Source organism: Nematostella vectensis, chromosome 11 (assembly GCF_932526225.1).
Source record: "Nematostella vectensis chromosome 11, jaNemVect1.1, whole genome shotgun sequence".
In the NCBI taxonomy this organism is placed as follows: Eukaryota; Metazoa; Cnidaria; class Anthozoa; order Actiniaria; family Edwardsiidae; genus Nematostella; species Nematostella vectensis.
Window position 1 is genome coordinate 12,192,008 of NC_064044.1, and position 13,276 is coordinate 12,205,283.

Genomic DNA, 13,276 nt, shown 5'->3' on the forward strand with positions numbered 1-13,276 from the left:
CAGGAAGGATGTCGCACAAGCCAATGGCTACACCAGTGAATCGAAGCAATGCAACCTCATGTATAACATGCCATGTCTTATGTATTAGAGCAATGCTGCTCCTCAGGACAGGACATCAAAAACAAAATTCACTCCACTAACTTCAAATTATTTACTGTAAAAGATAAGTATATTCAAGGACAACTGGATGAGCTAATTACTAGATTTACAAATGTCATGACACTTCTCAGTGAATTGTCTCTTTTAAGGCATTGTTTCATCTCAAGAGGGATACAAAAGTTTACAGAGTTCCAATATAAAGCAACATGATTACTTACGAAAAACTTGACTTTACTGGATCTAGGATAGGATGATGAAAGCAATTTTGATGCCTACAAAGAAACATAAGTTAACTATAAGGACATCTCTGGGGAAGGGGGGGATGATAAGGGATTAAAATGATGCAGGTGGTTTTGTTTTATCTAAAAACAAGGTGTTACCTAGTATCTGACGTGCTATTCCTTTGTATCCCAACTCCCCCCCTATGCCATATAAAATATAACAGTATGTGTCATATTGGTGCCCCTCCCCACCCCCCTTTAGAAAGTCCTGGAGTGTAGTAATGGATGATGAAGTTGCCAACCTGTGAATGAGCTCATCAACCATTATGACAAGATCTGTGTAGTTCACAACTGGGCTGACTGCTATACTTGCCATGACTTCATAGCTAATGGAAAAAAAGTCAAGAAAAATACAGAAGTAAACAAATGAATGTCTTGTTGAAGAAATTGTTAAACATTTGCAATTAAATTTTGGTGTTTATTCAGATAGAAAAAGTTTTGAGATGGATCTAGTGACCTGGATTGAAGGAGCTAAGAATGCAATTTTGAGCTTAACAGTTCGGCTAAGAACGATTACTGCTCTGAACCCCTCCTGCTTTCTCCTCTAGACACGCCCCTTATTAAACATGTTGTATCTGTGCCTCCATAATTGGGCATTTCAGCTGCAAACAATAGCTTTCATAATTTACTGATTTTATCATTTATTCTAAAAAAATGTTATTTTCAGTGCTTCACCCAGATTATTTGGTTCAAAATAGCCACCTTTCACTAGATGCACATAAAAGGATACAAATCCATGAGTTCCATTCTAGCTTGTACAAACTGAGTCAAATGCCTGCTGAGTTCCGCCAGCAAACTGCCCTCTACTAGCAGAACGCTGTGGGAAGCGACAGGGGTGACCTCTGAGGTCTTTTTCAATTCCACCAAGAGCGTCTTGTACATGTCACGCAATGTCTACAAGAATAAGACTAAATTAGCATTTATATGTACATGTCACATAGTGTACAAGAATACAACTAAATTAGCATATGTACATGTCACATACTCTTCAAGAATACGACTAAATTAGCATATACAGTATGTCACCCAACGTCTAAGAATAATACTAAATTAGCATATATATTACAAGAATAAGAGAGAAAATAAGAAAAGTATAGAATAAAAAAGTGAATGTCATAAATACTGGGAAGAGGAGATGGGGGTACTAGCCCCTGAACTCCCTTTGCCACTACAAAAAAAAAAACGAACTTATGAAAGGTTAAGCGTGAATAATTCACAAGTACCCACTAGTTGGGCAACAATATATTTCATACTCAATAGACGTGAGTGATTGTCTGCAAAATCAGATAACTTTTGGGATCCTGAAATTCTAGACCACAAAGGTTGGTTCTCACTTGGACACAAGCACAAGTGCAGCACTTGTAATTTCCCAATTCTAACTGGAACACAAGCGCAAGAGCTAGCTAAGAGGACAAAACTGCTTAATTTTCATGGCATATGAGACCCCTTAGGTTTGAAAGAATCAGAGACCCTTAGAGATAGGGCGGTCAACCTTGTCTACTTTTTTTGAGAGTCTCTCCCTAAGTCAGAATATAAAGTATAAAATATTTTTCTCATAGGACAGTATAAAAGGGGAAAGCCATAAAGCTTGTCCATTTTTAGAGCTAAGCAGTTCAGGTTGCTCCATGGCCCTAGCTAGTAAAAAAGTAGGTATTTGTATAACATTTACTGTAACTTACATCTTTTCTGAAAAACTTCCTGGCAATAAATGCCAACGAGAAGTAAATCTTTTCAGCACTAGCCAGATGCGACAAGCTGTTCAGGACAGATACCCACATAGACATCTGGGCCAAAGTTTTCCTGGAATCCCTCTCTTTTTCCTACAATATATAACACTTAATAAAGAAGACAGACTCATACAGACAGGGGAAACTTTTGTTATAATGAAATAAAACTTGTAGACAGGGCGGAAACCTTTGTCAAATAAAAAAAACTCAGACTCGTATACTAGTATCACAGCACTTTTAAGACCTGGCTAAACTAGGCGACATGTCAAGCATGACATGTAGCATGCGACATGTTTTGTAGAGCGTGACACAAAAATGTATCTCAACTATCCGAGAAACATTTCTTTGTTGCTTCTACAAGATTTGGAGCACGCTACATGTCTCTCTGGGTGGCTAAACTAAGAGACATTTTGCACACTACATGTTACACTCGACATGTTACCTAGTTTAGCCAGGCCTTTATGGAGCAGGCTATATTAGATGTCCATGCAAGAACAGGCATACAGAAGAATAATGTTTGCATTCATCATTCATCCATCCATTTTGTTTTGTTTATTGAAAGAAATGCACAAGTTCAAAGGCCATAGAGAACCAAATGTATAATATATGAGATGAGTGACCCAAAACCTAATATTTGTATTTAGAACTGCATATAGAGTATATAGTAGCAGTATTTCAAAACTTTGCATGATGTGAGATTTGCCTTTGAAACAGTGGTATTGTGTGGTAAAAATATTAAAATATTGCGGTATTAATTAGTACTGTGGTGGTGGGATTTTCCTGTTGTAAGTGATGATCTAGCGGCTCTGATCCAATGGGAATCCTGAGAAATGCAAGGGTGTTGTAAATGCTCTTCAAAACCTTGTCCTTCTGTGTGGTATGCGATAGTAATAGGAAATGACCCACTTTTTGGCCTCCAAGGGGAGTGTCTACAAATCCCATGGACCCCTCGAGTACACACCTGGGGTACACGCCTGGGGTACACGCCTGGGGTACACGCCTGGGGTACACACCTGGGGTATGACTTTGATGTGACTTCCTTATCTACATTCTTACCACTTGGTCCTTGGCCTTGTCAAAGGCAAATTGACTAAGAGCATGGAAGAAGGTCTCCAGGATGGCTCTTTCTTGGGATACAGGAGGCTGGAATGGACTTGATGGCCGAGAGCCTTAAAATGGCAAAATATGTAACAGGGGATATCAATGTCTGGGATTAGCAAACCAGCGTGGCTGGAAAGAAATGAACTTGCTTTTTACTGCACAAAACAAAAGAATCTTTTGTTTTTATTAAGTTTATTTCGATCAAAACTATGATTCTGGCATGCTTGGTCAACTTTCAGAAAACTTTGTCTTGGAGGCTGCTGTAGGGCAGAGGTAGCGGATACAAAGTCTCCTTTCTTTAAAGTTCTTAAAACCTTTCACTTATATCAATCTAGCCAAAACAAAGCATAGATAAACTTTCGAATTCTGAAAAGGGAATTGAATTTGATTGAAATTTGAATTTTTTATAGATCTTTGAAATTTTTTCTGCCCGCGCGAAAGGAGATTGAATCGAGTGAATAATCCCAAGTTTTGGCGGGAAAATCTAAAACAACTTATTTTCCTTAAATCAGTTAAAATTCAGAGACGGCAATACCACAAAATATTGGCGAATTGTTTTCTTTTGCAATGCTACCCACAATGAGGCGAAGAATAATTTAAAGTCGAGAATTGTATGCGAAAAAAGAAAATATAGTTTTGTTGTAGGATTCAAAAACAGTGCGTGCTCGTGAGAATGTCGCCATTCTTGATTGCGAATGCAGCGCGCATGCACAATGCAAAAACAAGGTAATTTCTCAGGTAATTTGGTTGACATCTCGATCTACGTCACAAATGACTGGACCCAGGCCTTTCAGTTCACGGCGCCTTTTTTCCGAAGGTTGACCAAAATACCCCAATATTACAGATTTGAGTTATTCGCGCGAACGCGTGTTTTATAGGGTCCATACGAACCACATATCATTCGGAAGATGAAAATATAAAGAATTGACAAATTCTATCAACTCTGAAAGGTTATATAGACTTTAAGGCCAACAGACCTACCGTCCTTTGGTGATTCCGACATGACTAACACGGCCAGCCTTGTCCGACTTTACCAAGTGAGATTCAAAGATAAGGTGATGCTTAGCAATGTTTCTGTTCACTAAATCTAGCCATTTTGACGGTGTTTATGTGAGTGTTGACCAAACAAGACACACTTCGTTGGCCCCGGCCATTTTGTATTGCACAGGCATCCCATAAGGCACGTATAGACACACAGGTAAACCAAAAACAGGTAATCGGTCCCATTCAATCATATCCTCTTTATGAACATCTTTCATAACAAAAATATATATCTAATTCAATGTAGAAAAAGAAATCATGGAACGAATCCTGCAGACCAGCGCCATTGCATGAAACCCAAAATTCACCCGGAACCCAAGAGTCGGACAGTCACAAAAGAAGAATGACTGTCAAGGAAAGAAGGAATGGACAAGAAAAATATTAAGAAAGAATTGCATTTTTTGCGAAAAAAAAAAAAACTTAAAATCTAAGATAATCTGTTACTGCTTTTCAACATTCCTGTACATCTCTAAGCCAAATAAACTCCTCGGCCCAGCAAAGGAAAGTGTTCACGTGGAGTAAACGAGTCCCTCCGTCGCCTTGGATCTGTCGTCTTTGTGCTAGCAGAAATCCAGGAGGGGTGTCATTGCGTTATGTTTTGTGCTGCGTTGTACGAGAAGGGATTACGGTGCTTGCTTTTATACTGCGGCTGGCTAAATGTGTTACACTTTTTGTTCATCTGTACGGTAACAAAAGAATTACGTATAATATTTCTAGTCAAGAAAAGAGGACTCTTACATGATCGAGTTTTAAAATGAAAAATAGTTTTCAATGAACATTCAAAATGTTGATTTTTTTTACCTCTAAAAAAGTGACAGTGGTGGTGTTCGATTGGCTGTCTTCCCGTATTTTGGTCACGATCGCCGCCCCCTGTTTCTTGTATCGGATACTTTAAATTTTCATTTTTTCCCATTTATAGAAAAAAATCGCCAAGAGAGCAATAACATATAGTAGGGTTGATAGTTCCATGCCTGAAAATAAGCTGCTGTTGGAAAAAAAAAGCCGGGCCTCGAGAATATATCATGATAATATATCGTGTTGTGTATCATTGGAGTAACAACAGGGAAATGGAATCGCAACTGATTTGCATAATGTCGATAGATGCCTCAAATTAAATATGTAAATGTGGTAGCGAATGGAGCGCTTTGATTAACCTGGGTAACAGTCTCGAGCGCACAGGGAGCCCATTTCTAATTTCCCAGTCTCTCTCGCCGTAAAACTGATCTCATTCGGTCACATGAACAATATGGGTTCTGAGATTTTCTATTCAATCGATTGCGGATTCACCGCTGAGGTACAACTATACCTTGAATTATTTCTAACCTCTACCTTACTAACAAGCTAAATAATAGTCTATCTATGTTTGATATAATGATTCTAGCTAAAATACTTACTTTGAGTTCGAGGTATTCGTTTTTTCTCAATGTTTGCCATGTTTTCCCATCGATAGATGTTACCATCGGTTTGAAGATGTCTTCTCTCGCTTTATTACGATTAGAAATTTGGCTAATGAAATATTAATCCTTGCTCATCATCTTCGATCGTATTTGGTAGTCAGTTCCTTTTGGCTCCCGTGTAGTTATAAAGAATTTGTAGTCGGTTTTGTTCAAGATTGTAACTTGATCGTTCTTTGACCTTTCTTGCTTTGGCAAATCACATGAGAAGGGGTTTGTATTTTTGCTTGTCAATCTTGCTTCAGAGTCCTAGCCTAGAGTCTATTTTTCACTTTTATGCTCTTCTGTTTCTCTAAGTGAAGGCGAAGTTTCTATCATAATTGCTTAAATTTTGTATAACTCAATTTCGCCTCCATTTTTATTATAAATGTGTGACGTTAGGGGGGAAAGTATTTGAAAAAGAGATTTAAGTATCAATGATTCTTACATTAAACCATACAGTAACCTAAAGTTAAATCTAAGACTCAGTTAACAATTGTAACTAATATTATACTTGGCATGCCCTGTTCTCTATAAAGTCCATTTGTTTTGCTTCTAGTTGGCAAAATGTCGACCTACCAGCGCTTAGATGTCCTGATAGCAAAACAAGATACAGAGATGGGAGAGACAAGTGCAACTACAGGTAAAAGAGAAAAAGGACCCCTGTATTATAATATATATATGGCGCAAGCAACTTGTAAATATATCTCAGGTGTCAGGGGTTAATCCAGAAAGCTCATTTAGGGGAGGCATAAAAGCAAGAATTACAAGCGACACTATTGTTTACTGTCATAAAATTCATTGCTGTCAACTCAACCAGTTTAGGTGGGTTTTCACAAGATTTTTGTCCACGTTGGGTTGACAGCTATGAAAAATTCACCAAAGACTGTCACGTTATTTTATGTTATTTCAGTTTAAATTATTAGGGTTTTTAAAGTTTTTAAATCCTGTTGATCTGGTGCGTTGTTTCGTAGGCTATGAAACCCTGTGCAAATGAAATTTTCATCTCAGTGAATTAAATCCACTTGAATCACAATGAAATTCAATTCATCCCATAACTAAAACAGCTCAATTATATTTTTAAATTATCAAATAATACAGGAAAGTTTTATTTTGAAAAATGATGCCATACTAAGTTTTAAATATCCAAAACAAAAACAAAACTACATTGCCATAGTTGATTTCATTGACCATAGCCATTACATAGAAATTTCATAGGGCTTCCGGTAGTGGATGTCGATTCAGCTACAGTTACTCCTTATGTATATTTCAGGTTTTGTTATTGCTGGCAGCAGACTGGTTGCTGATGCTGTTGAAGTTCGTAAACAGACTGTAAATTGGCAGTCCTATGTCCAGTAAGTATTTTTTGAACTATAAGTATTTATTACGGACACATCCTTATTACAGACAAAAATACAATCTCTGATGAGGAGAAATACAAAGAACTCACTGAAAAGTATCTGAAGGGAAAAATGTTTCAAATAAGCAGGAGAATTTCTCAACTTATGATATGTAAACTAAATATGTATCAATTTGTTGATACTCTGATATTTGGTATTGCAGTTTGTGTTTGCTAGTTGGCCATTACGCTAGTTGTATGTTAATTGCCTGGTACTGTATATATGTACTCTGAATATGTATCAATTTGTTGATACTCTGCAATATTTGATATTGCAGTTTATGTTAGCTAGTGGTCCATTCCTCTAGTTGTATGTTAATTGCCTGGTAATGTATATGTACACTCTGAATATGCATCAATTTGTTGATACTTTGCTATATTTGATATTATTGCAGTGGTAAAATGATTAGTCAGGAAGATTATTCCATGATAGCTGATTATGATTGCATGGATCCTGTTGAAAGAGCAAAAATTATCAGCGACAGAGGAGATCAGGTAAACACACCCAAATACCAAGCTCTAGAGAATGTAATGTCAGCAAAATGCAGAAATTGTTATTGCTGCAAAGTGACACAGATATATTTATGTTTTCTCCAAAAAAAAATTCAGCCTATGTAATAGGTGAGTTTCAAAAGATTTTGTTTTGTGTGTAAACAAAACACATCCAGATTGAGAACCATTTATTAGTATTAGTGATACAAGGGTCATGTCCTCAGCAATTCTTATGGAAGTGTGCTGAGAGACAGAACCTCTGACATAACATCCCTTGGAGAAGTGTGGGATCTTCAGTTGATCTCATTTACCCGCGTATAAGCTGCACTTTTTTCACTACAGAATGACCTTCAAAATTAGGGTGCGTCTTATACGTAGAATGCTACTTTCTTTAATTTGGATAGAACAAAGCTAAAGCCGATGGTGATTTTCAAACGTAGGACGATGCCATAGATAAAGTACAGTCACGGCGTTGTTTATCAAGGAAACACTGGTTTTAGTTCTGTTGAATTGTTTACTAACCAAAGGCAAATTTGCTTTTTGCTGCATTTCTTTCTGGAATTGCTGTAGTGTGCAATGCAAGTTTCAAAACATTTGAATATTGACTTTTTTACTATTTTGAGCTCGAAATTCTGGGTGCTTCTTATACGCTGGTAAATACGGTAATGCTATGTTTTTGCATGTTGCTTTTTAAAGTACTTGTTTCTTGTTTTGTATGGCCCTTATGAAAGTTTTTTAAAGCATGAAATCTTTGTTGTTGTGGAAATGTAGACCAGCAACTTTTCTTTTACATTAAATTCCTTTTTTATTTATTTCCGAGTTGTCCTGTGCTTTACACACCACTTCCCCTGTATTTTTGGATATTTTTTTTAACATTACAAGATCCCCAATGGCATTTCCTTTTTTTCTTCACAGCTTGCCAAAACATGTTTATCCTTGCTTGTCAAGCTGACAAGAGATCATACGATTCGCTATATCCTAGTGCTTATAGATGATATGCTAAATGTGAGTATTAAGAAACTTACAGTATAATGGAGCTGATTCAAATGTTATATGTGGTTATTGTACATTATATCCAAGATGCTTATTCAACTCTAATCTCAGGAAGAAAGAAGTCGAGTTGCTGTGTTCCATGATTTTGGAAAAAAGTAAGTTCTTTAAGCTCAAGGCTGTAGCTAGAACACTTTGTTCGTGGACCAAAGCTAGAGAAGCTTTCTTCAAAGCTAGAAAGCTTTGCCTCATGGGCAGACACTGTTTTGGAATTCTGGTTAATTCCTACTCTACAGCTGCCCAGCTACTTCTACTCGCAGCTGCCCAGCTACTCCTACTCGCAGCTGCCCTGTTCCAGCTATGCCCCTGAAGCTGCTTTCCAATTTAAACCTTTTAGTTTAGTGCTCAGGCATTAACTCTTTTCTTTTTTACAGAAATAATGTAAACTTGTGGGGATCATTCCTTAATCTAATTAATAGACAAGACCAGTTTATTGTTCACCAGGTAAGGCAGTAACATAGTATTGAAGACTTTGGGAACAGATCCTGATAAAAAATCAGACAATGACTTTGTTTTGTTAGAAAAAAAAACCTGATAAAAATGCAGTAGCACTAAAACTTTTCTATGTTTTCCTTTATTTTGTTATGGCCAAGGACAAACCAGTGAGCTCAATAGTTTTTTAGCTTCTCTTGGGAAGAACAATTTAATAGCTGTCAACTCACCTGCATTAGATGGGTGTCCGAAGATTTTGGACCCCATTACAAGCCTAATTTTTGTGAGAATGTTGAGTTTCATACATTCTCTGTATTCACCCACATTGGCGCTCTTGGGTCGTTTTTCACCCGATTTCACAAGATATCTGTCAAAGTTGGGTCGATATAGCTATGAAAATAAGTGATATATGTAATACATAACATTTGACCTGCCCAAAAGTAAAGTCTATGCTTTTATAAAGACAAATAGATATTTTAAATGTGGCTTTTCTAATTATAACTGGTTGTTTAGCATCAAATTCCATATGTTTTCAGGCTGGTGTAATTGTAGCCAAACTTGCCTGCTGGGGAAATGTTAGACTGCCCGAAAGTGACTTAAACTTCTTCCTTAGTTGGCTGAAAAACCAACTTACCTCTCCAGTAAGTAATGAATTTAATTTTAAGTAATAACTTACCAGAAGCCAGAAGCTTAGCCAGAAACTGGGAAAAATGCCATCTATCACAGGGGTGTATTATATTTTAGAAAGACCATTTTGAGCTTGACAAATTTAATTAAAGTATACTTGTATAATGCAGAGTTAATGTCAGCAAAAACTCCTACTTGTAAGCTACAGTACAAAAGATTTCACACCAAGTTGGTACTCATCATATCACGATAAGGCTAAATTGCTTACATATACAGTAACTACAGACTATTTCCTGTCTCAAAATAAAAATAAAAGCGATGATTTTGTAGTGATGAATCTGCACAAGGTTGAAAGAGTATGTTGTTCACCTGTAAAACAGAGTACTGTAGTTTCACACCCTGGAGACAAATAGAGCAGGGTGCACTAAAGATATTGTAATAATCTATGGAAAGGACAGATTTTTGCTTATACAGTACATACCTTGGGGGCTCTGTAGCCAAGAAAGAAAAAGACAGAGGCAGGCAGAGTTGTGCAACATATACTTTTTAACCTTGTGTTGATTCAGAGCTTGTATACTGTACGCTACGCCTTTGCAGGACACTAGTTTCTCTATAGCTCACAAAAGTTGTCTCTCTCTGGCGTACAAGCTATCATGTCATACCCATGCAACGCCTCTACTCCCTTTGTAACTTGTTTGTGTTATTGTTTGCAGACTTGTGAATACCTGCACAGTATTGCACTCTCACTTCAACTAATGCTGAGAGTGGAGTCTTACAAAGAGGCATTTTTCAAGCTTGAAGGAATCAACAGGTAAATTTAGCCACCCTTGGTAGCCAAAGCCCTGCACAAATGAAATGCAAGTCAGCCCAAGTTGTTACTCAAGTTTTGATGCAAATTGACTTCAAACAACATAATTTTGAAACTCCTTTTTATTTTATTTTAGGGATTAGCACTACAAATATTTCCGAAATTTCTAGTGATCCATTGATCCATGGGATTTTTGATGAAGATCATCACTTCCCTGACTTTTAAAAGGCAGCGATGATATTCTCCCTTTTTTGTTTTGAGCATCAAAACAAAAATATTTCCGGAATTTTTAGTGATCCGTTGATCCATGGGATTTTTGATGAAGATCATCACTTCCCTGACTGTTAAGGGGCAGTGATGATATTCTCCCTTTTTTTTGAGCATCAAAGCTGTGCTATAAGACACAATGACTATTAAGCTGAGCTATTGGCCATCATTAAAAGACCACAAGAAAACAGGGGAGGGGGGGCACTTGCACTAATATCGGGTGGTGTTCTCTTGGTAGGGACATGTGCACCTGAAATCTGGGAGTATCCCCCTCCAAGAAAATTTAATTATTTGTGTATTTTAGAGGTCCTCATCATAAAACCAATATATAACAATAAAACCTTACCACCTTTTCATTTTTATAGATATTTTTTCAGAGCAGACATGTCAGGGACCAAATATTATCGTTTTATGATTATTGTTAATTGTCCTACAAAGGAAAATTGCTGCTTGTTCCATTATTTGATTTCAACGCATTGTTTTCCTCTTTTTAGTTTTTCTCACATGTTCTCACAAAATTGATACATAAACTGTACAACATATCATAGAAGGTACTGAAGTTGCCCTGTGATTGATGGTTCTCAAGTACGTAAAGATTATTTCAACTGGCTTTAATTTTATTTCCTTGAAGCATTGTTGCCACATTGCTGAGAAACAAGATTGGCTTTCAACTGCAGTACCAGCTCATCTTTACTCTCTGGCTGCTGTCGTTTGATCCACGAATAGCAGAAAGGATGGTTGGGTGAGCTCCATGTTAAACATTGAACGTAAAATATTTATTTTAATCAAAATTTTGCGGGATTCTTTAGTGAATTATGCTAAATGACTTGGAGTATCAACAATTACACACTAAATTATGCAAACTTGCACATATTTCACAGAAAACAAATAATTACTAGCTAAATTACTCGGGATTTTGCGCCAAAATATCTTAGGCGAGTTTTCGTTGGCTCCAGGCCTTAGTGGTTTAGCAAAAGAACACCTAGTCATTTTATTTGTTGTTTTCGAAATTCAATTTGAAATATTGCACACTTACGAAGAGTATCTGTCTTTTTTAAGAGAAATAGAGGTAAGAACTCTCAAAAACACATCAGCTGTGCACTTAACTGGTTTTCCTTCCAAAATTTAGCCAAATTATGCTGGTTTACGTGGAAATTTGTGGATTATGTGGATTGATCGGAGAAAGCCAAATTACGCACTTCCGCACATGCTTCCTCACGTTATTCCAGAAGCCCTGTCTAAAATAAAAGCAAAAGAGATACAAAAGAGAATGCCAGAATGCATATCATTGAAGTAAACAGCCTGATGCACTACCCCTTTTATAGCATGCATTTCTGTTTAAGATGCTCTAGCTGAGTTTTGATCTTCACAGTACACCTTCTAAATAAACAAATGTATAAGCGATCTATTCATTTGATATCTTTAGCAACAATGCAGTGATACCAGTACTTGCAGACATCTTGCGGGACTCAGACAAAGAAAAGGTCACACGCATCATTACTGCGACATTAAGGGTAAGATTTTTCAACCCATGTATCTTTTTGACACACGATTGATTGGGTTAAGGGGGGGAAGGGGGGGTTGCACAGGGTGGTTGTGCATCTATCCCTCCGACCAAGCATACCCTGAGTATACACTTGACACTGATGTATTTAAATAATACATTCCAAAATTAATTTACTTCTGTAATCACTTAGAATCTTCTTGACAAACCTGAGGAGAAAAAGCGGGAATCAGCAGTTTCTATGATTCAAAGCAAACTGCTACCTGTAAGTAAAATTCATAAGTCTTCAGGTCTGTAGGGTGGATTTTTACCTTTTTAAATAAACTGTGGGGTGGGATTATGGAACTCTCATAGCTGTCAACCCCTCTTGGACAGAAATCTGTCCAAGAAAATCTAATGATGTTGGTCTAAGTTGACCAACGTCAATGAGATGATTGCTCCGTTTAAACTCATGCCTCTAAAAATAGCCTGATCCTAGGAAACACTGTGACAATTATATACTGTAATACAGATGATTACCCCTACTTCTGAGCCTCTCTTTTAATCTTTTTCCTCTAGCCACCACACAAAGACATGTTTTGTCCTGATTCACACTTTTTATTTGCTTTCTCTAGGTTCTATCAATTCTTAATGGGAAAACATGGGCGGATGAGGACATAAAGGTACTGAACGTTAGTGTGTCTGTTGTGATCGTGACCTCGCTTGCTGGATGTAGGAGACCAATACTGATGGAAAATATTATGAAGGAAAATGTTATACTGACTGAGGATGCAGGCATTTTCTACTTGAACTTTTGTGTTTGACTAGCGTGTGCAAATGGTATGCTAGCGGTGGAGAGCAAAGTCAAGGAAACATGGCCACTCTGTGCATGCTTTTGGAGCCAATCAGAATACAAAATATGATACGCGAGCTTTTAGTAAAAGTTAAAGAAAGTAATCTAGCGAACCTCAAATACCTGAAACACATTGAACATAAGCTTCATTGTTAGCCCAGTGTTTGCACATAGCCGCATTGT

At 37.2% G+C, this 13,276-nt stretch overlaps 2 protein-coding genes across 5 annotated transcripts in view; one reads left to right on the forward strand and one right to left on the reverse strand.

Moving 5' to 3' along the window:
• The window catches only part of LOC5514744 (KICSTOR subunit 2), an 11,681-nt gene extending 7,241 nt beyond the window's left edge, over window positions 1-4,440 (reverse strand). The window contains exons 1-6 of the mRNA XM_048734641.1: window positions 4,190-4,440; window positions 3,164-3,276; window positions 2,060-2,200; window positions 1,111-1,274; window positions 623-706; window positions 318-371 (exon numbers count right to left, since the gene is read on the reverse strand). Coding sequence (XP_048590598.1) covers window positions 318-371; window positions 623-706; window positions 1,111-1,274; window positions 2,060-2,200; window positions 3,164-3,276; window positions 4,190-4,211 — 578 coding nt within the window. The 5' untranslated portion in view covers window positions 4,212-4,440. The remainder of the gene's footprint in view (window positions 1-317; window positions 372-622; window positions 707-1,110; window positions 1,275-2,059; window positions 2,201-3,163; window positions 3,277-4,189) is intronic.
• The window catches only part of LOC5514717 (V-type proton ATPase subunit H), a 25,469-nt gene that overhangs the window by 4,801 nt on the left and 7,392 nt on the right, over window positions 1-13,276 (forward strand). For 2 of the 4 annotated variants that reach the window (XM_048734638.1, XM_032384354.2), the window contains exons 2-13: window positions 6,242-6,325; window positions 6,956-7,037; window positions 7,477-7,576; window positions 8,489-8,578; window positions 8,678-8,721; window positions 8,998-9,067; window positions 9,592-9,696; window positions 10,396-10,493; window positions 11,389-11,499; window positions 12,184-12,271; window positions 12,455-12,526; window positions 12,876-12,923. In XM_048734638.1, coding sequence (XP_048590595.1) covers window positions 6,242-6,325; window positions 6,956-7,037; window positions 7,477-7,576; window positions 8,489-8,578; window positions 8,678-8,721; window positions 8,998-9,067; window positions 9,592-9,696; window positions 10,396-10,493; window positions 11,389-11,499; window positions 12,184-12,271; window positions 12,455-12,526; window positions 12,876-12,923 — 992 coding nt within the window. Of the gene's footprint in view, window positions 1-5,430; window positions 5,544-5,727; window positions 5,917-6,241; window positions 6,326-6,955; window positions 7,038-7,476; window positions 7,577-8,488; window positions 8,579-8,677; window positions 8,722-8,997; window positions 9,068-9,591; window positions 9,697-10,395; window positions 10,494-11,388; window positions 11,500-12,183; window positions 12,272-12,454; window positions 12,527-12,875; window positions 12,924-13,276 lie in introns of those variants that run through there. The other 2 variants (XM_048734640.1, XM_048734639.1) reach the window with 2 other exon arrangements.